This window comes from Trachypithecus francoisi, unplaced genomic scaffold (assembly GCF_009764315.1).
Source record: "Trachypithecus francoisi isolate TF-2019V2 unplaced genomic scaffold, Tfra_2.0 Contig00476, whole genome shotgun sequence".
NCBI lineage: Eukaryota > Metazoa > Chordata > Mammalia > Primates > Cercopithecidae > Trachypithecus > Trachypithecus francoisi.
The window spans coordinates 41,763-68,211 of NW_022680664.1; the positions used below are offsets into that span (position 1 = coordinate 41,763).

Consider the following 26,449-nt stretch of genomic DNA (forward strand, 5'->3'; position numbering starts at 1 on the left):
ACTCGGAGGACGCTATTAAAAGCCGGACGCTTCCGGTGGAACGGAGCTGTGGCGGGGCTTGCTGGGATCATGGCGGAGAATCACTGCGAGCTCCTGCCGCCGGCCCGGAGCGGCCTCGGGGCGGGGCTGGGTGGCGGCCTGTGCCGTCGCTGCAGCGCGGGGCTCAGCGCTCTGGCCCAGCGCCCCGGCAGCGTGTCCAAGTGGGTCCGGCTCAACGTCGGCGGCACCTACTTCCTCACCACTCGGCAGACGCTGTGCCGGGACCCGAAGTCCTTCCTGTACCGCTTGTGCCAGGCCGACCCCGACCTGGACTCGGACAAGGTGAGGGCAGCGCGGGCCAGCCCGGAAGGTCCTGGCCGTCCCGGCCTGCGGCTACCGCACACGTCCTGCTTCGTGCGGAGGAGACCTCAGCGGGAGCGGGCGACTCTCCTCGGGCTTCGAGCCCCGCGATCCCTTGTCACCAGCTCGTCCCCAGCTTCCCCCGACCCCCTGCTCTGGGAGGGGAGGACGAGGATGGCGCCCTGGAGTCCACTGCCTTGGAGAATCCTGAGTCGCTTCACCCTGGGGTGTCTCTTCCTCGCCCTCTTTGCTTTTCGGTGGAGAAGGCTTCCCAGACCCTGGACTTCCTTGTGATTCTACTTCTTTTTCTCAGTAGGTTCTTTTGCCCAGGGTGTGTGAACGCCTTCTCTTCTCTGTCCCAGGGTACTTGCTGGCTCTGGAAACAGAACCCTTGCGCTGGTCTGTCCTTTCACATTCTGGACGTTTGAATTAACGCTGGCGCGGGGGTTGACATGGGCGGCCCTTTTTTTTCCCCCGTGACTTGCATTTAGAGAGTTGGCGCTCCATCCTCTCCATCCACAGCACGTATCACCCACTCAGCACCTCTTAGAAGATGCGTCCGTAGTGTATAGTATGATTTTTCGAAGGGAATTTTGCTCATGTTGAGGGTTGCTTTAGGGTTGTCCAGGAAGAGCCAGGTAGGGAATCTTTCAGTCTGTTTTCTAATTAGCTTAGTTTTCTCACTGTCTTCGCAAAAAAGACAGGAATTTCCAGGTTAGTTTGCAGCTTGTCTTTCATCAAGCGAAATGCTCATGCTGTTGGGCAGATGGTAATAGAAACCTTTTATTACCTTTATTAAGAGTTGTGAAGCCGAGGAAGAGTGTCTTGGGAGTTGTGCAGGATTGAAACTTTGAAAAAAAGCCTGTTTGAAGAAGTTGTTACCTGTTTATTCAAGGCAGTTGACAAGCCTTACACTAACTTTGCTGGGTCTGTCAGTTGAGCTTACATGATTGCACTTGGCTTTGTGCCGTGACAGCCAACATTTGCCATGCATGAGGCTTCCCAGAAAGGCTCGGATCCCTCTTCAAGTTTGAGAAGCCTGACTGAGACCATTCTCATCTTGGCATGACCATGATCAGGAAAAGAGAATCTGGAGTTGCTGCTAAGGCCGCCTTGCGGGTAGAAATGAGGGTTTGAGATGCCAACACTCCTGTCTCTCCCCACAACTTCCAACTGTTTCCATTGCTCATTTGACCAAGCCCTCTCCTCAGAGAATGGACTCCCAGGAAATGACAGTGTCGGCTTTTGTTACCTGTGATTTTCCTTTTATAAGTGTGGGTATATGTTTTACTGTTTGGTTTTTCTTTTTAAATAGCACAGCTTAGTGGACACTCCCTTGCCTTTCTACTCAAGCATTCCTGTTTTGTATGTGAAATTAGATTTTAAATTGCTCTTGTCCATTGGGTTCTTTGAGGCAATGTCTGTCTATTCAGCACTGGAGCACTTGACTCAGAGCTGACTAACTTTAGCACAGTTAAGGTAGTTCATCCCTTTCTTTTACAGTCCCTTAAGATTTTGTAAAAAATTATGGGCTGGGCTCGGTGGCTCACGCCTGTAATCTCAACAGTTTGGGAGGCCGAGGCAGGTGGAGCTCGTTGGAAACCAGCCTGGCCAGTAAGGTGACGCCCGGTCTCTAGTCAAAATACAAAAAATGAGCCAGGCGTGGTGGCGCATGCCTGTAGTCCCAGCTACTCCGGAGGCTGAGGCAGAAGAATCGCTTGAACCCGGAAGGCAGAGGTTGCAGTGAGTCAAGATCACACCACTGCACTCCAGCTTGGATGATAGAGCAAGACTCCATCTCAAAAAAAAAAAAAAAAAAATGCTTTACTGTAGGAATCAATTCTTTGGGGGAGGGGTAACTAATCTTTCCGAATATATCTGTGTTATACTTGCTCTTTTCATCATCCTCCATTTAACCAGGTTTGATTTCCAAATGGTAAAATTGAAATTCAGAACATGAAGGTAAAGTAGCATTACAGTCTCTGTCTCATAAAATAGCTGGAGTAGGGGCCTGGCGTGGTGGCTCACACCTGTAATCCCAGCACTTTGGGAGGCCGAGGCGGGTGGACACCGGAGGTCAGGAGTTTCAGACCAGCCTGGCCAACATGGCGAAACCCTGCCTCTACTAAAAATACAAAAAAATTAGCTGGGCGTGGTGACGCGTGCCTGTAGTCCCAGCTACTCGGGAAGCTGAGGCAGGACTATCGCTTGAACTGAGAGGTGGAGGTTGCATTGAGCTGAGGTTGCGCCACTGCACTCCACTATGGGTGATAGAGTGAGACTGTCTCAAAAAATAATAATAATTAAATAAACAATACTTGTAGTGAAGGTTAGTTTTAGTGACAGATAATTTGCCAGAAGTGTAGTGCTAATTCATATTAGTCCCAATACTAAAGTGTTTTTCGTCAAATGAGGAAGTGTGTAAAATGCTTCATCTTAGTTTTTGTCTCCTGTGGCTCTGATGAAAGAATGTCCCAGGAGATTGCTCCTAATTAAATCCTGAGTGAGGAATCTGAGGAGGAGGGGAAGGGGTGTCAGGAGTGGGAGGCCATTAATTACACGATGGAAGACAAACAGGATGTTGCTTCACCTGTAAAGATCTCCAAGCTCTGACCTCAGAGTTGAGATTCATGAAAGAATATTCCTAGAGTTGGACTTAAGCATGGATCTGGTGGAAGAATCCCTGCCTGGATTATTGGACTAGTGTGGAGTGAGCACCTGGGCTTGCAGAATGTGGGGGTCTGGAGAGGAGCTGCATGGCGAGATTTAAGGGGGAGGATTCCCAAGAAACCATAGAAGCTCTGGGTGCCTGAGAGGTTGGGAGAGCACCCTGCTAAAGCATCCTGTCTGGTAGGGAGGGGAGCTCTTGACAGACGGGTTGTTAGGGAGGGTGGTGAAAGCCACACACATCAAGGGGCTGACCTGCTTGTCCTCTGGCCCCACATCTAAGCTTCTGGGCTGTGACTGCCCCCCACCAAGTCCTCAGAGCCCAGCTTGGGACCCACCACCCGCCATACTCCATGTTCCCAAGCCCTTACTCTGCTGTCCCAAGGGCCCATGGCTGCCACGAAGTTCTCTTTCTAGACAGCCCGGTGTGAATTCTCACTTCCTCCTGGGACTTCCCCCAGCAGGACGGTGGCTATGTTGTGCATTTCAGCATCTGCTCATCTGCTGCTCTGTCATGTTTCTCTCCCATGGTGTCTTTAAGGGCAGGCCAGGTGGAATGTGGCTTCCCGAAGACTCGATTCATTTGGGTTAGGTCTCTTGTACTGCACAATCCCTGGCCCGTAGGCGTTACTGAAAACAAAGTCGAGTTTGTTGTTTCCAGCTAAACCAGCCCCTGCCTTAGTGAGGAGATACTTCAGGAGTTAAAAGGAAACAGGAAACACTACTGCTTTATGGTTGGAAACCACTCAGAAAGAGGAGGGTTTGGGGAGGCTTCGGTTCCTGCAGCTGAGGCGGCCCTGGAGAAAACGGCACGTGAACGTTTGCCCTTTGAACAGGGCCAGTGTCCCCGCTTGAGGGTTGCACATGTGGTGGCATCAGATGGGTCTTTGAGGGGTGGGGCAGTCAGGGTGCCTCTAACAGTGTACTTGGTGTTGGCAAGACCTCGGGGGTGGAAAGTTATGAAAGGAATTGTTCAGACAGGGCTCAGTGATGCGGTGTGGGCTGGAGTACCGTCTTTGAAGCCGCTTGGCAAGAGAAGTGGGGATCACGTCGAGTGGGGATGGCAGGTGATGTTCTGTGTAGCCAGCACTGGTGAGAGCTGCGGCAGCCTCAGTGTGAGGCCGTGAGTGGGTGTGTGCGACGGTGATGGACTTGGTTTCACACTTCAGTTGAGGATGTGGCTCTGAGCATGTTCTTTGCTCTGACCACAAGTCGTCATCTATTCTGGACGTGAGCGATGGTCCCCGCGGTGCTGGGGGCTCCCGGCTCCTTCCCCACTGCAGCAGATGCTGGTCCTCAGCAAACCTGTGCTCACCTCTTTATCAGGTGCCTCATTTGAAGCCCTTTAGACCTTAGGCCATGAGTCAGTGCCATAAATTCCTGAGAAAAGGACTCGCCTCTGGTGATGAAATGGAACATTTCTGATGGGTTCAGTCCTAGCTAGGAAGAATGAAAGAAAACACTTTTGAGCCTTTCTGAGAAGAGCTTGTTTCGGGGCACCTGACACGGGCCCGCGGTCTTCGGCCTTCTCGCCTGCAGACCTCAGCGGGTGGCTGGGAGGAAATGCTGTCGCCGCCCGGGCAGTTCCTCTTTCTGGCCCTGCAGGTGCAGCCTTCAGTGGCTGTCGTCCAGCAGGGCAGTGACTAGTCTTGGTGTAGCGGGAGTCAGAAAACTGGCCCACCCGCCTGTTTTTGCAAGTAAAGTTTTACAGGAATGCAGAGATGCCCGTTTGCTTACGGATTGTGTGTGGCCGTTTTTGCTCTGAAAGGTCAAGTGGAGTGAGGTCTAAAGCCTCGCCAGGGCTGGTCCCCGGTCAGAGAAGAGAGCAGTGGCTGTGATGGGGGCACCTGCTGCCTGGTCTCTCCCCAGCCCTGCCGTTAGCCACCAGGCATCCCAGGGACTCCTTTTCAGACTCTCGTAGGCACTTTGGTTCTTTTAGCAGATCCCCCTCCACACCCCAGGTCAGCAGTCCCCAGGCATGGTCTTTAAAGCCTGGGGAAGAACCTGCCTGCGTGGCGCCATGGGAGGGGCCCTCGTAGCGAAGAGGCCAGTAAGCCGCCTCTCTCCCAGGACGTGCTTGTGCTCCCTGGGCGCCAACTGGGCAGCTCTCCCTGGACTGCAGAGCACCTAGAACATTCTGGCCTGGGGTTGGTGTGATGGAGCCTCTTCCTTGGAGTTGGTGAGCCTGGGTTGGACTCCGCCCACCCCGGGCTTGCCTTGTGACTTGGGGTGATTTCGTGTCCCTGTGAGCTGTAGTTTCTTCCTCTGTAAAGTAAGGGTGACGTCCTCTCCTGAAGATGACAAATGTGGTGCCCCTGCCCCGTACCTGGTGCCAGGCCAGTGCAGTCAGGAGAGGCTGTGCCTGGCAATCTTCATTTCATGCTTATACTTGGTTTTTATTTTTAAATATTTATTTATGTATTTATTTGAGATGGAGTCTCGCTCTGTTCCCCAGGCTGGGGTGATTTCGGCTCACGGCAACCTCTGCCTCCCAGGTTCAAGCAATTCTCCTGCCCCAGCCTCCCAAGTAGCTGGGATTATAGGCACGAGCCACCAGCCACCATGTCTGGCTGATTTTTGTATATTCAGTAGAGATGGGGTTTTGCCATCTTGGCCGGGCTGATCTCGAACTCCTGACCTCAGGTCATCTGCCCACCTCGGCCTCCCAAAGTGCTGAAATTACAGATGTGAGTGTACTTTGCTTTTAGAAAGAGTATGCCAAGAACGCTTTTCCCTTCCTGCAGCTGCACTTAATTTCTTTTTCCTTTTTTTTTTTTTTTTTTGTAGACAGAGTCTCACTCTGTCGCCCAGGCTGAAGTGCAGTGGTGTGATCTCGGCTCACTGCAAGCTCCGCCTCCTGGGTTCACACCATTCTCCTATCTCAGCATCCTGAGTAGCTGGGACTACAGGCACCTGCCACCTCGCCGGCTAATTTTTTTGTATTTTTTGGTAGAGACAGGGTTTCACCATGTTAGCCAGGATGGACTCGATTTCCTGACCTCATGATCCGCCTGCCTCAGCCTCCCAAAGTGCTGGGATTACAGGCGTGAGCCACTGCACACAGCCAGCCGCACTTAATTTCTGTTAATGTCCACTTGTGGCCACACTCAGCCCTGTCAGCTTTTGGTGATGCGCCGGAGGCCCCTGAAGGCAGTGTGTGTGGCCAGGAATGCCTCTCCCCACCAGCGCCCCTGCTGCCACCCAGAGCTCTGGCTGACCCTAGCCGGACAGGCCCCACAGGGTGTGTCTCCACCTCTGGTGCTGGACCCTGGGCTGTGGGAAGGGCAGGGCTTCCTGGGCAGCCCCCGAGTTTTCTTGCAAGAAACCTGAGACCCCTGCTCCCGAGAGGGCTCCAGTTCCTGCCGAGCAGAGCAGGAGCCTGCAGCGACCTCAGCTTGGCAAGACCCCCCGTGGTGCACCTGAAGCATGTTTCTTCCCAGAGAAGCCGCCGGACCTCGTGTGAGGGGCCAGGTCGTGCGTCCACACATGTCTGCTTCTCACTAAGCTTTGAGTCATGCGTGGGGCACGGACTTCCCAAATTCCAGTTTCTGTGCTGGGTGAGGCCCAGAAGCAATGGAAGGGAGAGGTGGTGGGGAGGCAGCAGGCCTGGCGACCAGGACGCAGGGGCCCCACCCTGCTCTCCGAATCTGGGTGCCTTGGACAAGCCTCCTTGCTCTCTGGCCTCGGTTTCCCCATTAGTAATTGGTGACATCAAAGGCCTCTCGTGGCCAAAGATACGACACATCTGCATAAAACAAAACAGAAGAGAGAGTAGAGGTGAAGGTTTTGTGTGCGAGATTGGATAATTTCAGAGTAAAAACTAAGTATTTCTAATTAGGTTGATTGCGGATGTTGGTACACAGAAAATTCTATGCCTTCGCGTCTAGATTTAATTTGGCAGAGTTGGCTCAGGGCACCTCCCTCTCTTGATTTCGTCCCCTCTGGTGGCACGTGTCTCCGAGCGTCGGGAGTGACTGAGAGCCGCAGGGCTGACGGAGCCTCTGTGTGGAGCTGCGGAGCTGTGGGAGCTGCGAGAGGGGCGGGCGGCAGCAGGGTTATGTTCCGTTTAGAATCTGGCGTGAGAGCCTGGCAGTCTCCACCCTCATTCCTCACTGCTGTTTTTTTTTTTTTTGTTTTTTTGAGACGGAGCCTCACTGTATCGCCCAGGCTGGAGTGCAGTGCACAATGTCGGCTCACTGCAGCGGGGCTCTCAGGTTCAAGCGATTCTCCTGCCTCAGCCTCCCTAGTAGCTGGGATTGCAGGCACCCTCCACCATGCCTGTCTAATTTTTGTATTTTTAGTAGAGACAGGGTTTCGCCATGTTGGTCAGGCTGGTGTTGAACTCCTGATCTCAGGTAATTCGCCTGCCTTGGCCTCCCAGAGTTCTGGGATTACAGGCGTAAGCCACCATTCCCAGCCCTTCACTGCCATTTTCAAGGCTGCTGGTTGCATTAGGGATGTGTGCCTAAGAGGCTGGTGTACCCCCACGTTGCCCCTGCTGCTTTGCTGGGCCACAGCATGGATGGTGGAGCGCTGCAGCCGGAGTCTGGTGAGATGAACAGAGTGGCCAGGCTTGTTACCAGACTACTCTGAGCACTGCTTTCCTGACCAGATGTCCATCTGCGGCTACCCTGTGGACTTGGGGAGTGGCAAGCAGTTAGCTGTGTCCGTGGGGTCTTTTCTCCATCTCCTAGGGCTGTGTGTGCCCTGGCTCGGTGCTGCCTCCCATGTGCTCCCGTGTCCAGGGTCACCCTCTCCTCTGTGGTTCGGAAACTGCCCTGCCTGGCCTACGGCCCGTGGCTCCGGCTGAAAGCTGGGACCCCTGGAGATGGGTGGCTCAGCCCAGCCTGCTGGGCCCACTCAAGGCCATCTTGGGCCTGGCCACAAGTAGGTCAGATGCCAATTGAGTGAGACGCGGGGAAGATGAGGGAAATGACTTGTCAAGATAACAGTCTTAATTATGGCTCTTTTACAAAAAAAACACCATGAATCTTCCCGAGAATCAAGTGCAGCCTGTGCTGGTTGTGTCAGCCGTGGAAGGCACGGGAAAGCCAGGAAGAAGAGCATCCCCACGCCCGGCCCGCAGCATGTCACTGGCTTCCTGGTCGCCTTTCCTCATCCCAGTCTTAGAGGCGTGACCAGGCCGGGGCATCTTTCCTTCCTTGCGTTGTGGGGGCTTGGTCAGGCACTGCTGCCGGCCTTATGGGCAGCACAGGGGCCCTGCCTAGGTTGGCCCAGGCGCTGTTCTAAACCTCCCCAAGGTGACCTTGCTGCCTTCGTCTCCGTGAGCCTAGGAGTATATCCTGAATTTTGTATGATTTTGTGTTTCCCATTTTCCCGTGTTCCTTAATTTTTTGTTGTTTCTGCATCAGGGTGGAGGCTACCGAGCCACATCCCTAACACCAGCAGTGAGCTGCCAAGGCCCTTGCACATGGGCTGGGCACTGTCGGGGCCTGGGCTGGCGCCAGGAGTAGCCCCCGCATGCACTAGGCCTATCTGGAGCACGTGACTCACTCGAGCGGGAGCACCAAGACCTTGCCTACATGTGTGGAAGCGAGTCAGGCCACAGCAAGACCTGAACGCTGGTGGGATTTGGAGGTCCTGGTTTAAGACCCTGGCACTTCCTGTGGATGTGGAAATCTCCCATTGAAAGAACTCAATGAGCGCAGTGGTGAGAGCAGCACCTCCACACGCCACTGCCTCCCTGCCCTGGCGCGGATGTCCCTGACCTTCCCCTCTGCCCAGACAGGGCCTGTTTCTGAAGGAACTGCACCAGTTAGAAGGAACCCACGGGAAGAGAAGGAACCCACGGGAAGAAATGGCCAGAGAGCTATGAGGCCAGCCACAGAGGAGCCAATTTTGGATTTTCCCCCCTAGGATTCAGCCTGCTGCTCACCCTTCAGCCTCTGGTGCCCCACGGCTCAGCTGGGTTCTAGGGTCTACGTGGTCTCAGGGCAGGCCATGCAGGGCTCTGCAGTGTCACTCTGGGAGAGGGCTGTGGGGGCAGCTGCAGGCCCGGTGTGCCGAGTCCACGGAGTCTGCATGTGTCCTACATGGGCCCAGAGGTTGTAGGACTCAGATAACTGAACCATGTGGGAGGAGTGTAGCGTGGCGGGGGCCCCATAGGAAGCCCGTTGTCCTGGAGGCACCAGGCCGGCGGCAGGGGTGCAGTGCGGCCGGCAGCCTCCCGAATGGCAGGTTCTTGGTAGACGCAGCTGGGGTTCTCTCTCCCCCTCTGCCCTGCAGCCTTGGCTCCCCGTGAGGTTGGCAACAAGCATCTGGATTCCTGGAAGTCTCCCAGGGGCTGCTCCTTTCAAGTCTCTTCCTAACTGGATGCAGGTGGGGTCCCCCGCGGTGCCCAGCCTCCCCTGCCCTTGATGGCTGGGTATTTTGCACCCAGGCTGCTGGCCCCTGAGCACAGGGATGGGCTGGAGCCAGGGGCTGCAGGGAAAGCACGTCAGGAAGATTCCTGGGGCTTGCGGTTCCCACACAGGTGCGTCCAGGGACTTCCTGGTCCCTCTGTGGGGAGTCTGGACCCCAGAGACTGAGACGGGCTGGGTAGAGCCCCGGTGGCCTGAGCCCTCACTGCCGGAGGGCCTCTCTTCAGGCACCCTGAAAAGCTGCCATGGCTCCAGCTGGTGAACTTGGCCTTGCAAAGCTCCACGTCCCCATGTCTGCATATGCCCAACCCTGCTGTTATGGTATCTTTAGGGTGTCGCTTTTCTGGCCAGAAACCCTCTGGCCAGCAGCACCTTTGTTCAAGTTCTTGTTCTGTGTCCAGGAAGAATGAGGTAGCAGACAAGTGGAGGGTGAACATGACGAAGAGAAGCTTTACCAAGTGTTAGGACAGTGCAGAGGAGATGGCAGGGGCAGCTCCTCTCTGTAGGCAGGTCGGCTCATTCCGTTTGCACCTCAGCAGAGAGGAGGCCCTGGACTGGCTGGCTTCTCTCCACGAGCAGGTCCCCATTGACTTCCCAGCTCTCAGCAGAGAAAGTAGCTTCTCTCTGTAGCTGATCTTCCAGTTGCCATTTGTCTCTGTCCTCCTCGTCCTCTGCCCTGCTCTGGCTGAGCCCAGGGCTCTTACGGACCCCAGAGGGAAGGAAGTGCATGCTAATTGGTTCATGGGCAGGCCCAGAGAACGCACCACAGGTCCCTACACTGGTCCGCAGGACTGGCAGCCCGACCCCAGCCTTCATGCCCTCCCTGGCCTGAAGGTGGGGCCTTACCAGGGACCTGCCCCCTTCTGCCCAGGAATCTGCCTCCTGCTGCTGTTCATGGCGCCTGGGCTTGGCCCCAACTTTGCTCCAAGATCGGAGCAGGCACCAACAACAGGAATAAGCCAGGCAGTGGGATCCCACTGGCACTTCCGAACCTGCAAGGGTAGAGGGGCCTTCCTGGGCCCCCAAGAGTGCAGGGATGCCTAAGGCTGTGGTTTGGGCAGCTGCAGTTGTGGCCTGCCTGCTCACTGGAGCAGGAGGCCTGGGTCTGCAGCCATAGTTTGGGTGGGGCAAACCCCAGGGACACAGCCCCAGGCAGCCCCACATAGATCCTCCTCCTGAGGCCCAGGAACCTGACACCTTCAGTGGGGTGGGTGCAATGGCTGTGCCACTGGCCAGGTCCTCAAACCAGGTGCCACTCTCACTACCCGCCCTAGGCCCCCAAAGAAGCACAGCCCCAGCTCTGCATCGGGGCTCTCTCTACCCAACCATGCTGCTCTCCTGCCATGCTGAGGGAAGCGGGCTGTGGTGTGGGAAGCAGGGTCTGTTCGCCTCCTCCGTGTTCCCTCCCTGCTGCAGCAGGTATCACGTGATGGTAGCGGCTGCACCAGTTGGCCTACTGCTGGCATCACTGCAGTGGGCCAGGTGTGGCCAGACTGAGGTCAGGGGTTCCTTCAAAGCATCAGCCACAAAAGCTGCCTCCTACAGGGGATGTTCAGTGGAAAAGTCAGCCCCACCCAGTGGCACGAGTTGCCAAGACACGGTGGACTGCCCCCGCCTGCCCGTCTCGAGGCCGAGCCCAGTGCCAGCACGCCCAGTGCCCTGCCAGCTCCTTGGATCTGTCTGTGTTCCTCTGTCCTGCCATGCGGTTTCCACCGATGGCCGTCTCCACCCCACCCTCCTTCCAGCCTTCGTCCTTCCAGTTGCAGGACTGGGGCTGCCTCGTGTGTCTGGGGGCACCCAGCATGCTTCCTTCTCCTCTTGCACCAGCCCAGGGGCCGAGAAGTGCATGGTGGGTTGTCCTGGCCTAGAGGTCACGGCTCAGTGCCCAGGTCCTGCCACAGGCTGGGTGCCCTGGTGCTCATGGTGGCCCTGAGCTACATGAGCTGGTCTCCTCCACATTTTGCTCATAAAGAAACTGAGGCCTGGGGTGGCCTGGCCTTGAGCCTGCAGTCTGACCACTGAGGCCAGGCCTGGAGGCCTCCATGGCTGAGAGGGGGGCTTTCTGGGGTTGTCCTGGGCAGAGGCGAGCCTCCCCACACTATCTGATCTTTCCTGACCTCCCACCAGCAGTCTGTCGAGGGAGCACTGAGCCATGAATGATTCCTGAGCTGAGTGGTGTGCGGATGTCACGCGGCCACCATTCTCTCCGTATGGGGGTGGGGTGGGGAGGAACCCTGGACTCGGGTGGCAGCACTGGCCACCTTGCCAGACCTGGACCCCTTTGTGGGAAATGGGGGCCATTTTTTACCAGTTGGGCAGGACCACCCAGTGTCCTCTTCCCGGGAGCTGGCCTGTGGCCCTGGCCCTTGCTTGAGAGCTGTGGAGTCTGGAGGGTTGGGGAAAGGCAGGGACAAGCCCAGGAGGCAGGGCCTGTGGGGTGGGCAGCTCTGGCTTGAGTGTTCTTGGGGAGGGTGGAGAAGGAGGATGGGGTCAGGTCTGTGTGGAGTTGAGGTCAACTTAAGGAGGAGTAGGGGGGCCGTTGAGGCTCCAGGTCCAGCACCCCCATGCCTGAGCCCTGATTGATTTTATCTCAGCCGCAAAACTCAGTTTCGTTCCTCTGATCTAAGAGCAGGTTTTTACAGGTTTGCAGTGGTGAACTTTGGGGAAAATCTCTTGAAACCACTAGGTCTTAGCACCCAAATGGCAGAATTTGTCCATGGGTGAAAATAGGGTCCTAGCGCGGCCCTGTGCTTTGTGGTGGAGACACCTTCGGCCTCCCCGTATCGCCGAACTTGGCATTCCCGTGGCCAGCACCTGCCCAAGGCCCCACGGGAGCCCCTCTGGGGAGGGGGCTGCTCCTGCCCTGACTGGGGTGTGGGGTGGCTTCTCGCTGGTGCTTGGCCCTGGGCCTTGCCCGGGAGGCTGCCCGATGTTTCTGAATGGAGGTCTCAGCTCCCCGCCCTCCGGGGCACCCGCAGGCACCAGCCCCTGTGGGAGTGGCTCACAGGTGGGAGCAGGACTGGGGGAGGCAGGAGCTGCCCCAGCAGCCACACCGAAGGTCTGAGTCCGTGTGGAAGATGGGCCGTGCCGGCTTCGCAGTCCCCCCCGTCAGATGTGTAGCCGACAAGCAGGCCTGGGTCTGGATAAGGTGACAGAAACTGCCTCTTCTGTCTCCCCAATGGGGACTGCCTGGGGCGCTTGGGCGCCCGTCCTGTGCTCACAGCCAGGCCACTGGGCCTCTTGTGCTTGGTGGAAAGGGCTGCCAGGTGTGATGTGTGGGGCACCCCGGGCCTCAGAGGGCGTCTGCCCACATTGAGGTGACCGTGGTAGCAGCAGGGGCAGCGTCTCTCAGGGCCCCCCCACCCAGGTGCATGAGGACACCTTCCGAGGGGTCTGTTTGTAAACATCTCGGCCTCCGTGAGCACTGAGCCAGGGCGAGGGCTGTGTGTGGTGAGTGATGATCTCGGGGAAAGCCCCGGATGCTGTTGAGTGGAGGTCACTGTGGGCCTCCCTCGCTGCTGGCTCGGGGCCTGTTGGCAGCTGCGCCTGCTGCAAGGTGCCCTCTCCACCCCTGGCAGGGAGCCCCTGTCACCCTGACCCCCAGTCCTGGATGTCGGCCGGGGAGGACCTGGGCACAAGGAGGGCAGGCCCAGGCTGGTGGCCATCGGGGGTGTCCTTCAGAGACTGAGCCGTAGGCCCCTGCCCTGCCCGCGAGGGCATCCCAGGGAGAGGGTCTGGGTGAGGTTTTCGTGTGTGTTTTCCTAGAGGTCTTGCAGTTGTGAGGACAGAGGTCCAGGGCACAGTGGCCTCACCTTGGAGTACATAGAGCCAGGCTGTCTCCATATGGAGAGACTTAAACTCACTTAGACCTGGGATGGTGGCTGGTCAGGGTTAGGCTATAGGCGGCAGGACGTGGCCACACCGTCAGGGGTTTCCTGAGATGCCGCAGGCTCAGGTCTTTTGGGGAGAGGCCTGGGTCACCTGGTGCCTCTGAAGCCTCCTGATGTGACCGGGCCTTGGTGGACCTGCAGGAACTGTCGGCTTCTCAGGGAGGACTCACCGTGCTCTGCTCTCTTTAGGACGAAACAGGTGCCTATTTAATCGACAGAGACCCCACCTATTTTGGGCCCGTGCTGAACTACCTGAGACATGGCAAGCTGGTGATTAACAAAGACCTGGCAGAGGAAGGTAAGCCGACTTTTGAGCACAGGTGCCTTAGCTTTGGGGGCAAGGGCCCAACGAAGGTGCCACGGGCTCCACTTAAGACACAGATGCCTGTATCCTGGGCCCCCAGGGAGGAGCAGGCCCTGTACTGTGAAGCTGGGGCCTACGTTCTGGTGCTGAGGCCATGGGCAGGCACAGCTGCCGGACACAGAGGCCTGGGGACCCTGTGGCTGTGGGGTCCTCCCCGGCTGGAGCTCCTTGGAGGGCTCCCTCTGTGCAGGCTCCAGCTGGCGACACAAGGGGGCGAGGGGCTCCTCCCTGCTGTGACTGAGGTGGTCTGAGCAGGTGTGTGAGACATGCCCGGTGATGCCCATGGTGTGCCTCAGACCCCTGGTTCCCTGGCCTGCTCTCCCTCAAGGACAGCCCAAGAGTAGTATCTCTGTGCCATCACCTGGACTGTGCCTGCTGCTGCCAGCTGCCGTGTTCCATTCTGAGTGGTGGTGGTGCAGGGACGGCACCCACACGCGTTGGCCCAGGGTGGCCTGCCTGTGTGCTGTAGTGCTGGCTTGGCTCAGAACAGCCTGAGGCCTTGCCATGAAGACTGAGGGTTTCTGGGCACTTGCGTGCGGGCGTGGCCCTGCTCCCCGGCGTCCGTGTCTGTGCATCGGTCTGTACTGGCAGCATCTCACTCCCTTTTTGCTCTGGGTCTCTGGGCCTCGCCATCTGCCTGCCTCCTCCGAGTTTGCGCAGGGTGCAGGGTGACAGGAGCTGTGGCCCAGCCCTGCCCCCGCTCTGAGGCTGTGACCCACGCTGCCCACTCCTGTCTCTTTGGCAGGCAGTGTCTTTCATATGCACGCTCTCTGGTCGCCTGGGCAGCCCCTTGTGTTCTGCCGTGGAGCCGTTTGAGTCCAGGCTTCACTTTATCTCAGTCTGCCCCTAGTGGGATTGGCTCAGAAACGGGCGCTAGACACAAACCGCCTGGACTCGCTGGCCCGCCTCTGACGCGGCCACTCGCCCTCAGTGCTGGAGAAGGGGGCTGTGCAAGACTCATGCAGGGCCGGAAGCCTGTGACTCTGAGGCTCTCGTCCCTATCCTGCGTGGCCCTGTGCTATGTCGGTGGCTGGGTGTTGTCCTGAGCTGCCATGTCCCATGTGTGGGTTCCTCTGGAGACCACCCATGAGGAAGCCCTGAGGCTAGACCTGTGGAATCTGCTCTTAAGGCTGTTAAGGGAGGTGTGCAGTCCCTAAATGCAGCACATTACGGATGGCAGTCTTTGGGAAGAGCTGGAAGTGACCCTCTCAGCCAGCCACAGTCTTCCCTTTGAATGGGGTAAACTGAGGTGCCAGGTGACTGAGACATATGCACAAGGCTGCAGGCCTGAGCCCCACACAGCACCCCACCCAGTGGCGTGGCCGTGAGCAGGTTCCCAGCAGGAAGTGTTGGCCTCCAGGCTTGGAGGGAAAATGCCAGATTCCACCCCTTGCATGCCACGGCTTCAGTTTAGGCATGCACTGAGCTGCATGTAAGCAGCGACTCCATACCTCGTGGGCCACTGGAGGTCGCTCGAGGTTGCCTAGGGTGACCTGAGCTGGAGGTATTTAGTCCACACGTCGGCCCTCTTGCCACAACCCCTCCACCCATCATCCCGGGAACCCTGCAGGGCTAACGTGTCTGCAGGAAACCTGTTAGGATGGGGCCTGAGCAGCTCCCGCTGGCCCGAGTCATAGGTCCTCATTGCAGGGGATTCTTTGGTTTCGTTTGGTTTAGTAAAGACAATTTATTTTTCTTTATTCCAGGAGTGTTGGAGGAAGCAGAATTTTACAATATCACCTCATTAATAAAACTTGTAAAGGACAAAATTAGAGAACGAGACAGCAAAACATCACAGGTAAGAGAAATAAGTGAGGCTAGAAGCTTTTATAGCTGCTGTGAAGGAACGGCTCCCTCTTACTCCCCCGATCGGCTGCCTCCCACATGAGTCCTGCAGTCTGGGGCTCTCCTGCCCTGAGACCCTTGTCCTCTGTCACCACCCCCGTGCCCGCCAGCTCCGTCTACCAGCCTCGCCCCAGGGTCCCTTGAAGGATCCGTTCAGCCTGCCTGGCCCAGCCTCTGGGAGCCCCAAAGGATGGTTGTAAGGGAGCTGGGCATGGGAGACGTGTGGAGGGAAGGAGGGCCCCATGAGGGCTGGTCGGGGAGACCCTGAGGTGGATGGCATCTGGTAGTGAGCAGAGGGTGCCAGGGGCCTGCTGCTAGCATGACTGGAGGGAGACAGCATGCGGATCTGCACAGGTGTCAGAAGGACCTTGGTTTTACTGGGAAGAGGGCCGGGTCGCCACAGACAGACCTCTCACACCTAGCGCAGCCCTTCTGCAGCCCGGGGAGCCCAGGTTGTTGGTGGGCTGTGCCCAGTACCTCCTGTGGAGGGGCCACTGCTGGGCCTTGGGCATCAGTCTTGTCCCTGAGAGCTGAGCCCGCCCCTGCCCCAGCTTAGCATCCTTGGGAAGGCACCGGGAGTGGGTGTGGGCCATGCTGTGGCTGCAGCTGCCATCGGAAGTCTCGGTCCACTGAGAGCCCTGGGCCCTGTGCAGAGACTCCTAGCCTGGCCGCTCAGGGCTGCTGGCCACCTAGCGACATGCCCAGTTCCCCCTCCTGCTGGAGTTCCCTTGGCACCACTGAGGGACCTGGAGGGGCTCCTTGTCTGTGGGGCAGGAGCTGTGTCCCACGCCCTTGTCCAGCCTGCCTTTTTCCCTGTTGTGTGATCGGGCTGTGTGGGTGCTCCCTGCCTCAGTCTATCTGCCCGTATGACGCAGGTGGGTGAGAAATGGTCCAGGTGGGAGAGTCCTCGCAGTCCATTCTTGATGTGACACACACAGTAGCATCTTACTGTCTTCCAAAAGAAGGCACTCGGTTGTGTGACCTTGAGGCCACTGTGTGCCTTTGTCACTCATACATCCCTGGCATGAGTCACCATCTTAAGGTCAAGGACCAAGGATCCCTGAACCCTTTCTCACTTCTATGTTTCCATCCAGCCCTGTCTGCAGCCGGAGTCCTCTGTAATGACTGTGTCTGGGACATGGGGCTGCCCTGCCCACTGGGGAGCAGCTCCATGCAGGCGGGCGGCCGTGGTGGCTCACCATCACTTCCAGGACCACAGCTGTCTAGAGGGGCACAGCAAGCGTGCCAGGCAGGGGGGGGATTAGGAGGTAGATGGAGTTTTGGGAAGCAGCTCAGCCTTGGGGAGGCCCGAGTCCAGGCTGCTGCGCAAGTTCAGGAGCCTCTTCTGGTAGCCGGGAGTGAGCTTTGTCTGCCACTGGCTCTCAGGGCCCTGCCTGCCAGATCCTTTCCTGACCAGTGAATTCAGGCTGCGTGGTTCCTGCGTGCGGAGCAGAAACGGACGCTCTCGTGTCGTCATGTCGAGCCACAGGTGCTCTTGGGATTTCAGGAACATGACTCATTTTATTTTGGAACTTAGAAATAGAAATATTTTTGGAGGCGAACGAGGAAGCAGAAAACAGCAGCTGTTCGGGCCGCGTGTTTTGCTTTTGTGGATGTGCTCAGGGTTGTTTTGGGCCTCGTGCCCTGTGCTGAGAACTGGAGAGTGAACCTCAGCCTCCCGGGGTCACCTGGGCTGGGCCGCAGGCAGCAGCGGGACATGGGTGGCCGCCCTGACTTGTGCCCATTGTTCTTGCAGGTGCCTGTGAAGCATGTGTACCGCGTGCTGCAGTGCCAGGAGGAGGAGCTCACGCAGATGGTGTCCACCATGTCTGACGGCTGGAAGTTTGAGCAGGTGAGGGGCCGTGGCCAGGCTGGCGGCAGCCATGCTGCAGCTGACCTTGTACTCACAATGGCTCAGGGCTCAGTGCTCCTGGAAATGCAGACTTCGCTGCTGGTGTCTTCCTGCAGTTCTGGGGGTGCTCACGACAGTGACCTGCGCCCTGTTTCCACTGGAGGAGCCGTGGGAGTTCGAGTGTGGTGGGCAGAGGTGTATCAGGCTCTGCCCTGTACCTTTCCCTCCTCCCTGGCCTACCTTTTCTTCCCAGCTCTGTACTTTCTTCACATCACCTGGCACCTCTGTGTGACCAGGGAATGGGTGTCCCCAGAGCCTCCTGGCCAGCCCACCACTCAGTGCCCGACCCCCGTCCCCCACTGCTCACTCCAGTGTAGCATATGGAGGCCCTGATGCCCTTCCCAGGCTGCCTCGCTTCCTACCTGTGCTGGAAGGTGCTGCCAGGCCCCCGTGCCTTCTTTCCGCCTGGTTTTGCCAAGCTGTGGCGGGTAGGGTCTGATGGGTCTGTGCAGGGCGTGCCTTCTTCAGCAGCTTCCATGGGAGCCACCTGAGTGCTGCATGGGCCACTCTGCTGTGGCCTTGTGGCTTGTCATCGGGGACCTCAGGACACATGAGGCATGGCCTCTGAGCGGCGGACCCTTGCCCACGGCCTGGCTGCCACTGTTCCTGGTGCTAGGCAGACACTGAGGGTGGGGACAGTGACCTTGCCCAGCCCTCCCTGTCCTAAGAGTTTCCTCTGTCACTTGCTTCTGTCTGGGACAGATTCTGTCCACAACCCAGTGGCCCTGCCAGGTTGTGGGAGTGACAGGCTCAGCCAGTGTCCCTCTGAATGAAAGCTACCTTTTCCTTTGAGTCTTTCAAAATAATCACATTGTCGGGTACTCGGACCCCCCCTCCCCCTTAAAATGTCACTAAAGACATTTGCATCCCACCGTCCACCCTGGACCCCTAGGCTGGGGGCCGGGGTAACTGTGGGTCACTGTGCTGACAGGGCAGCTGACCAGCAGCCTGGGCCTTGCCCTGCACTGGCGGCTGCATGTTTCTCATGCTCTGACCTCTCCAGAATCGTGCCAGAGCCTCCCATGGGAACAGAAATCTCCACTGCTGGGTGAGCCCCACCTCCCCGTTGTCAAGGGGCCCTGGGAAGCTGTGTCAGCAGCTCGGGGTCCGTGAACAGGGCTATCCCCATGTGGCACCTGTACTCTTCTGCAGCTGTCTTGTGACTTTTCTGGCTGGGAGGGAGCGATGTGTCTTGCCCGTAGTGGGCACCTCCCTCCCAGGGCGGCTTCAGGTCTTTGCCCTTAGCGCTTCTGGGTGGATTCCAAACCCATTGCAAAGCACGGGTGTCTTCCCCCTTCCTTGATTATAACCTGCTTGGCACGCTTCATCCTTGGCGACCCCTTCTCCCAGTTCATGTAGGGAAGCTGCTGGGCTGACCAGCTGCCCCAGCTGTGGGGTGGGACCCTGCGGGGTGCTGGGAGGTGGCCAGACCGGACCTAGGGTCCCCAGTGGTCAGCAGGGGATTGTGAACAAGGCTTGGAAGTGGCTGGTGTGCCTGTGAGGACACAGGGGCTCCGGTGGGCATGGCCATGAGTGCTCCCAGGGTTACCCTTAGCTGCTCGGGCCCATGCCAGCACCCCTGTGGCCGCCTCACTGGGCTTGCCCACTGGGGTGGGTCAGCCGCCAGCGGCACAGGAACAGCAGGTAACTGCGGGTTGCTCTCCCGGCCATTGGTCCGACTGTGCAGGTCATAGGGAGGCCAAACTGTGAGTGCCACCCAGCTGCTTTTTGGCTTGGTGGTGTGCTGCTGGCGTGCCTATTGTGATTTGCGTATTGCATTTTAATTTTCCCTTTAAAAGCACAGAAGTGCCTAGGGGCCCAGGTTAGCCAGCCATGGGCCAGATGCCTGGCGAGAGAGACAGGTTGGCCCTGGACCTGCATGGCCTGGCCTGCCTGGTCACCCGGAGGGAGGCAGGTTGGAGTGGCCCAAGGGTGTGCCCAGCAGGCTGCAGCAGACCCACCTGGCCGAACTCCTGGGCAGCACAGCTCCTCCAGTGGCTTTCGGTCCAGTCAGCGGGCCCCAGGCTCTTCCCTCCAGGCTATCAGAGCCGCCCTCCACTCCCCTCCCGCTGCCCCTCTCCCTCCACCCCAGCTCAGGGACCCTTCTGCGCCCCCTCCCCCTGGGGCAGTGGCCCCTTTTGTCCCAGCTGGAAGCGCCAAGGAAAGCTCAGGGTCCTCACAGAGGAAGAGCTTGCCCCATGCCATGCCATGGTGTAGGGGTGCCGCATGTGTGCTCGTGCAGGTGTTCTGGGGCTTTGTTTTCCATCCATTTCCTCAAGCGTCAGCAGTCTTTGCTATGGCTTTCGTGGCGGCAGGCACGTCCTGAGCCTGGGCCGGTCAGCCTGGCTGCGTCTCTCTCAGGCTTCAGTGGGCTGCATCTCAGGCTGTGTTTTCCCTTGCAGCTGGTCAGCATTGGCTCCTCTTACAACTATGGGAACGAAGACCAGGCGGAGTTCCTCTGTGTGGTGTCCAAGGAGCTGCACAACACCCCGTACGGTACGGCCAGTGAGCCCAGCGAGAAGGCCAAGGTGAGAGCTGGGACGGCCCCGGCCTAGGGCAGGCTTGGGTGGGAAGGCTCTTGTCCTCTCAGAGCTTCCTCCTTTCCTGCCATTCTCATCAAGCCCCCAGTGTCTGCCCCGGTGGCCTTGCTGACTGGTCGGACGCATGGTCTCCCATGGGACAGGGTCTCTCAACACAGGCTCCCAGTAAGCCCCTGCGGCCTCCCAGCCTGCACGCAGAGCTGCTCCTGGAAGGGGCCCCTGGGCCTACTGCAGGGGCCGTGCTCTTAGGAATGCCACTGAGGGCTGTGTTTCAGGGGACCCAGGGTCCTCTGTTCCCAGGGCACAGCCTCTGCTGTGTGAGTGAGGACTTGGAATGCTGAGGTCTGGCTGTCATAGGGATCTGGGCGCATCCCTGAGTGCAGGGACGTAGGGGTCCAGTTGTCGTGGTGGGGGTCTGGGCCATCCCTGAGTGCAGGGGTGGGCAGCCTGGCTCAGCCACTGTCTAGGCCTCATCTTTGTTGAGAGGAGGGTGTCCTGCAGGCCCTGGGATTCTCAGGCTGCACAGAGTGGGCCCTGTGTGGCACCCAGCCTGGCAGCACTGGCGCAGACTCTGCGGGGGTTCAGGCCCTTCTGTTTTCTGTGGGGCAGGCAGCTGGGGTGAAATGCAGGGACCCCTGCCTCTTTTGCTTTCAGGTTGGCCCTGTGGCCCTGCCCACAGGTGACCCATTCTGGTGGCATTTCCTCTGGGCACATTCTTAAGGTTGAGGCTCCAAGATGGACAAATGTGACCATCTGAGCAGAATCCGGCCTTGACCTGGGCCAGCTCCACCTGGCAGGACTCCCGGACCTCAGAGCCAGGTGGTGGCTGGAGAGCCCTTGGCTGGGGTCTGCATGGGTCTGGGAGAGCCTGGGTGGTGGGGCAGGCTCTGTGGGGAGCCAGCCTCGGGGGTGAAGGCTCGGGGCATTGGCAAAGGGTGTTGAGTGGGTGCCATGAGAGGCCAGAACCGGAAGGTTTTTCACTGGTGGCATTAAACCAGGAACACCTGGGCAACTGCAGACTCTTGGCTAGGGGCCTCTGGCCGGCCAGCAGCAGCCCAGGACTGTCCCTGTGAGCCTCTCCGAGTCGGCCTTTGGAGGTATGCCCTTGGGAACAGAGGGTCGGGGCCACCAAGCATGTCTCCTGGAGGCCTGTGGCCTGGTCACTGCAGCCTTTCCACCACGGGCGACTGTCCTGGCCCAGAGCCTCCCTTGCTGGCCGCCCGTTGCCCTCTTGCAGTGGGCAGAGGGCAGTCCTGCTCCACCACTGTTCCTCGAGGCCGGGGCAGTGTAGGGCTAGGACAGGCCCTGGCTCGCGACAGCCAGGGTGGAACCTGGGGTTCCACTGCCAGGCTTGGAGATGTTCTTCCATTTGAGTCTCAGGCCTAGGAGGCGACCCCTGGAGCTCCGTCACAGGGAGGCACTTCTCTTCCTCTTGGAGCCGTCGCAGGGCTCTTTTCTAAATGGTTTTATTTTTAGAAGTTTTTTATTTCTGAGCTGAGTTTTTATGACCAAGCTCCCCTGGGCTCCTATCCCTCAGGTGGCTTGGCAGCTGCAGATAGGACACGCTCTGTACTGTGAGGAAGCTCCAGGCATGACCCCAAATCCATTTGTGGTTGAGAATGTGGCCCTATTTCGTTTTCCAAAAATACCTGCTCTGAAGTGGGGCAGCTGTGGTGGTTTCTTGATGGGGGTGGTGTCAGCAGTGCCCCGGAGGCAGAGCTCAGGCCAGGGCCTCAGGTGGCTGTGGGGAATTGCGGGGGCCACAGCTGGAGGACCGCAATGGGGGCACCTGAGTCTGGCTGGGCCGCGCAGGGCCGCATGGTCTGCAGGCCCTCGTCCCTAGTGTCCCTGCAGCATGTGTGGCCTGGTGCTGCTGGGCAGCTGTCCACACTTCAGTCAGCAGTGGCAGGAGCAAGGAGTTGCACTTGTTGCAGGTGAAGGTGGTCCACACATGAGCATACCTGCTTCCCACGCCAGCCCCTCAAGAACTTGTTAGAAGGACGCGCAGAGCTCACAGAGCGCTTGGACTCGGGGCTGCTGTTTATTCCCAAGGAACAGAGAGAGACAGGTTCAGATCAGCAAGGGCAGGCGCCTGGGCAGAGGCCAGGGTCTCCCCCAGAGTCGAGCAGTGCCCAGGCGGCTGACGAGGGAGTTTTTGATGTTTTGGGGGCTCCATTCCATAGCCACGCTTGATGGGTGGGTCCACCGCCTGCCACCATGGCTGATCCCAGTCTTACCTCCTGTCACCCAGGGCCCCGCCCTCTCTCCTGCAGCAGTGGGGCCAATGCAGTGGGGTCCAGAGAGCCCAGGCAGCAGAGGCCCTCCTATCAGGCCGAGATCTGCGAGCTAGCGCCGTCTGCCAGGGGTGGGGCCGGAGGCCAGGCGCCTCTGGACAGGGTTCAGCCCCTCAGCATGTGGTGGGACAGGAGCAGCCCCAGATCACGAGATGCAGCTGCCTCACACAGGGAAGTTTCACCTCTGAGATGTGGCAGAGCCCCTGAGCCTGTGTATCTCTTCATGGCGTGGCCTCGCTGGAGTGTCACCGGGCGTGGGGGTTTGGGCCCGGGGCAGCCGCCCACCCGCACTGTCCTGACAGCCTGTCTTCTCCCTACTGCACGCTGCACGCCGCCAGAATGACGACGAAGACGAGGGGCACCCAGGGAGTGGCTCAGATTAAGTGTGAATGTCATGGTGAGCTCCGTGGCCTCCTTGACCCCATGGCCCCAGCTGACCCTTGCTGCAGACCCTCCCTGTGTGTCTGTCTCTGCCCCGTAGTTGACAAGAGCCCTCCACACTCCACACCAGCTGTAGATCCGCAGTAGCACTGTCTGGGGGGCGGTGGGGCTGTTGCTGTGGGGGCGGACGCCCAGGGGCAGTATTGGGGCGTTTGTTGGGATAACTGGAGGGTGCCTGTGTCAGGCCAGGCTGTGAACGTCAGTAGTCGCGAACACAAGAGCCCCTCCTGGAGGCTGGGCAGGGAGTGCCACTCCTGCTGGCAGCCCTAGTGACCTTGTCTGGCTCAGGCCACAGGCTCAGGGCCAAGGGGTCAGGACCAGTGCAGCAGACAGCAGACCCCGATCTCAGCTGCCAAAGCCCGCAGCATCCCTGCTGCGCTCAAGCCTCCCAGACCAGCGTGTCCTGCAAGCTCCTCAGCCACCCGTGCCTGCCTTCCTGTGGGGGTGCCTGGCCATGGGGTACAGTCTCAAGGGCCCCCTGGTTGGTGTCTGCAGTTGGGCCTTCCTGTGGAAGATGGCCTAGGGCGAGAGTGTGTCCAGAAGACGTGGGTCTCACCCCAGGCTCTGTCTAGAGTAGCTAGTGCTGCCCCTGGCCGGTCTTGGGAGGGTAAAGGACAGCACTTTGGCTGCAGGTCTCCAGGGGGGTCTCCTGCCCTCATCAGGAGGGAGCTGTTGGGGCTCCCGGATGCTCGGATGCCATGCTGCTCATGGCCTGTCCACTGCGCTGCTTAGTTTTACACAGGGCTGGTGGGGGCTTGGGAGCTGTACTGTCTCCCTGAGTCAACTCCAGACATCCCAGTAAACTTGGGTATCACCCTGGCCCAGGGAGGGATGTGCTGGCCTGCGGAATGGGTTCCTCCAAGGCACTGGAGAGTGAGTGGGAGCCTCGAGCTGGAAGTGGCCCAGGGAACTGAGCCTCGGGTACACCGTTGGGAGTGGAGTATTGGAGTCAGGCTGAGCAGCTCAGGGGACATGGCCTCCGGGAGCCTTCGGAACAAGCCTAGGGCAGCATGCACCTCTCACCACTGCCCTTTTTCTGGTCAGTGCAGCATGGCAGTGACCTCTGGGAGGCTGTGCCCAGCGAGGGCTCGGGCATTGCTGCCCCACCCGGTGTTTCACAGCCCTCACGTGACACATGGAGACAGCCGTTGTGGGCCACGCACAGTGAAGCTGGCTGGCTCCGAAGCTCCCTGCTCGGGAGCGTGGGCTGGTTTCCCCTCCACCTGGTCTCTGGGGCTGCCGTGGCTCATTTTGGGAGCTCAGCTCAGCAGCATTGACCAGCTCCTGAGCCTGTTCTCAGGGGAGCCCAGGCCGACTTGGGGGTGGCCTCAGGGGGTTCCTGGATGCTGGTGAGGAAAGTAGGGAGGGTACCTTGAGGAAGAGTTTTGAGGAGGTCAGAGGGTGGGGAGGGCAGGGGCCGAGGAGCGGTGGACTCTTCAGGGCTGCTGTGGTCCAGATGAGGAGGGGTCCCCACAGCGTGATCTGCACTTGGGGTAGGCCTCTGAGGGCTGGGGTGTTCCATAGGGCAGCCGGGAGGGGCCGGCACACGAGGTGGACTGGCCAGGCTGAGGTGCAGGGCTGAGGGCTTGGGCAAGGGGCATCTCCAGGAGGGTCTGGGTGTCTGGGGTGGGGGCTGCAGTGGGCATAGAGGAACGGAGGAAGACACTTAATCGGGGAGCGGGGATTGCTGAGGGACCCACGGGCCGAGTTGCACTTCATGTCTGAAACCCAGGACTGAGTGGGCTGAGAGGGCCAGGAGTCAGCACCTTTGGGTGGGCCTGGGAGAGGCTGCCGTGCACAGTGAGCGCTTCCTGTGTGGGGCCTGGGGATGTGCCGGTCACCCCGGTGAAGGTCCTGGGCCTGCCAGCTGAGTCCCCAAGAGCCTGGCTGGTGCTGCTGGGTTCTCAGGGTCCCCCAAGCTGACCCCAGGCCTGTGGGCTCTGTTCTCTGGAGCAGGCGCCTGGTCAGGGCCACCTCCCTAGCCCAGGGCCCAAGTCCTCATTTTATGCATTTGGTGTTTTTCAGATTTTGCAAGAACGAGGTTCAAGGATGTAAGGGACATAGTATTGACAGCTGAAGAAATGATTTACGTTTTCCCAAGATGTAATGAACTGCCATGTCCAGGAAGCTTGGCTGTGAGAAGAAACCTGCTTTTGATCATTTTTCTAGAGATCTGGGTGTGAATCCTTTTTTGCCTCTGAGGTGGGTGGTGAGAGACGGGCCCAGCTGTCCAAGGCCAGACGTCCCCAGGTGGGGGGGAGCGCAGCGGCTGGGTGGGCACTGCCGCTCGGGGGGAGCCTCGATCTGTTTTTTCCAAGTGCCACATGGGACTGAGGCAGACGCTCCCAGTCAGTCCGCTCAATACTGAAGATGGTGTGAAGGAAGCGTTCTTGGTGCTACACAGTCTGGAAAAGCAGCCTGGGCTTCACTGGCAGGAAGCGGCCGCAGCCGCATCGGTGTCCAGCGCGTCGTGGCCTCTGGTCCAACCGCCAGGCCCTAGTCTCGGTCAGGGAGTCTGCTCTGCCTCCCAGGCGGGATCGCCGGTTTCTCTCAACCTCGCAGAGCTCCTGACAAAGGCGGCTTCTACGTCGTCACTACTTCTTGGTATCATTCCGAGGCTGGGCCGCCTTCTGACATGGGCTCCAACCCCGCCTGACCAAGCCTGGGATAGTCAAGGCTTCTCAATTTGTATTTTCCAGGCGAGAGAACTTTGTACCCCTTTTCCATGTGGATAGACTCCCCAGTGTTTATACTCTGGAAATGCCCACAGGGCTTGCTGCGTGCAGACTGATCTGTTCTACCCGTTAGCATGAGGTAGCAGTGTCGCCTTGTCCCTCCCGCTGCGGGCTCACGGGAAGCTGGCACCTGTCAGTGCCTTGTTGCGCCCGGCATAGAGGTTGAGCTGAAGGCCTGTCCACTGGCTTCTGCAGCTGAAAGTCTGGGTCACGGTGAAAATTCGGGATGTTTACAGAGCATCACAAATGCCTCTCTCTCGCCGTTCTCTCATTTTCTTTGTATAACTATGCAGCCTTCCCTCTCTTTCTGGGATGTTTGGGACTTCACTCGACCTGCACGGGCTCCGCCCGACATGCCGTGGGAGCTGCTGGGATTCCTTTAGAAACCGCTGCCCGCATGCTTTGAAAACAGACCTTTCTCAGCTGGCTGTGGGGACCTGTCAGAGTCTGGGGACCTGGCGTGCAGGGCAGGCTCCAAGCGCTTTGCTTCCGGACCTCAGGCTTCCCAAGGGGCGCTGTGCGGACTGACCACCGGCCTCCCGCCTGCAGGTCAGAGGCTCTGACACTGTCTGGTTTCCAATGCTTCTGGAGACTTCCTGCCTAGGCCTCTTCCTCTTCTTTGCCAGTCACCTGATGAACCAGTTCTCCAGCATTAGGACTTACCTCCTCGTTTTTGTAAGGTCTCTTGTATGTTGTTAAATGTTTGGCTTAAACAATTTATAAAAGCCTTTCTAGAAGGCAGACTTAGCCACGGTCGACCCTGTCCTCTCCAGCAGAGCCCAGGAGGAAGACGGCCGCTGGGGCTCCTGGGCATCCTCTCTGGGGAGCTGCTGGCCGCTTAGCGTTGTTTGACTTTTGACCTTGACATAGTAGATAGGCTTGTGGTTTTTTTAATTTAAAGATATTAAGACTTAATTCACTAAAATTTATTCTAAGGGGATATTTATACTTTTATACTTTTTTAGGTATTGTATTTTATCAGCTTACAGTTTAATGCCTAAGTTTCCCCTGAAAATAGCAAATAAAATTGTGTATTTATGAA

General features: G+C 58.4%; 1 protein-coding gene across 1 annotated transcript; it reads left to right on the plus strand.

Moving 5' to 3' along the window:
* LOC117084316 (BTB/POZ domain-containing protein KCTD5) lies at positions 1-26,449 on the plus strand. The gene is made up of 6 exons (XM_033212915.1): positions 1-321; positions 13,466-13,574; positions 15,347-15,438; positions 17,242-17,337; positions 19,800-19,925; positions 24,698-26,449. The coding sequence occupies exons 1-6, from the start codon at positions 70-72 to the stop codon at positions 24,725-24,727; spliced, it is 705 nt and encodes a 234-aa protein (XP_033068806.1). The 5' UTR covers positions 1-69; the 3' UTR covers positions 24,728-26,449.

Bases quoted from the DNA above. Each gene is read 5' to 3' on its own strand.
- LOC117084316 (XM_033212915.1), top strand. From the start codon at position 70: ATGGCGGAGAATCACTGCGAGCTCCTGCCGCCGGCCCGGAGCGGCCTC. The intron at 322-13,465 runs GTGAGGGCAGCG...TGCTCTCTTTAG, and splicing joins CCGACCTGGACTCGGACAAG to GACGAAACAGGTGCCTATTT. The intron at 19,926-24,697 runs GTGAGAGCTGGG...GGTGTTTTTCAG, and splicing joins AGCCCAGCGAGAAGGCCAAG to ATTTTGCAAGAACGAGGTTC.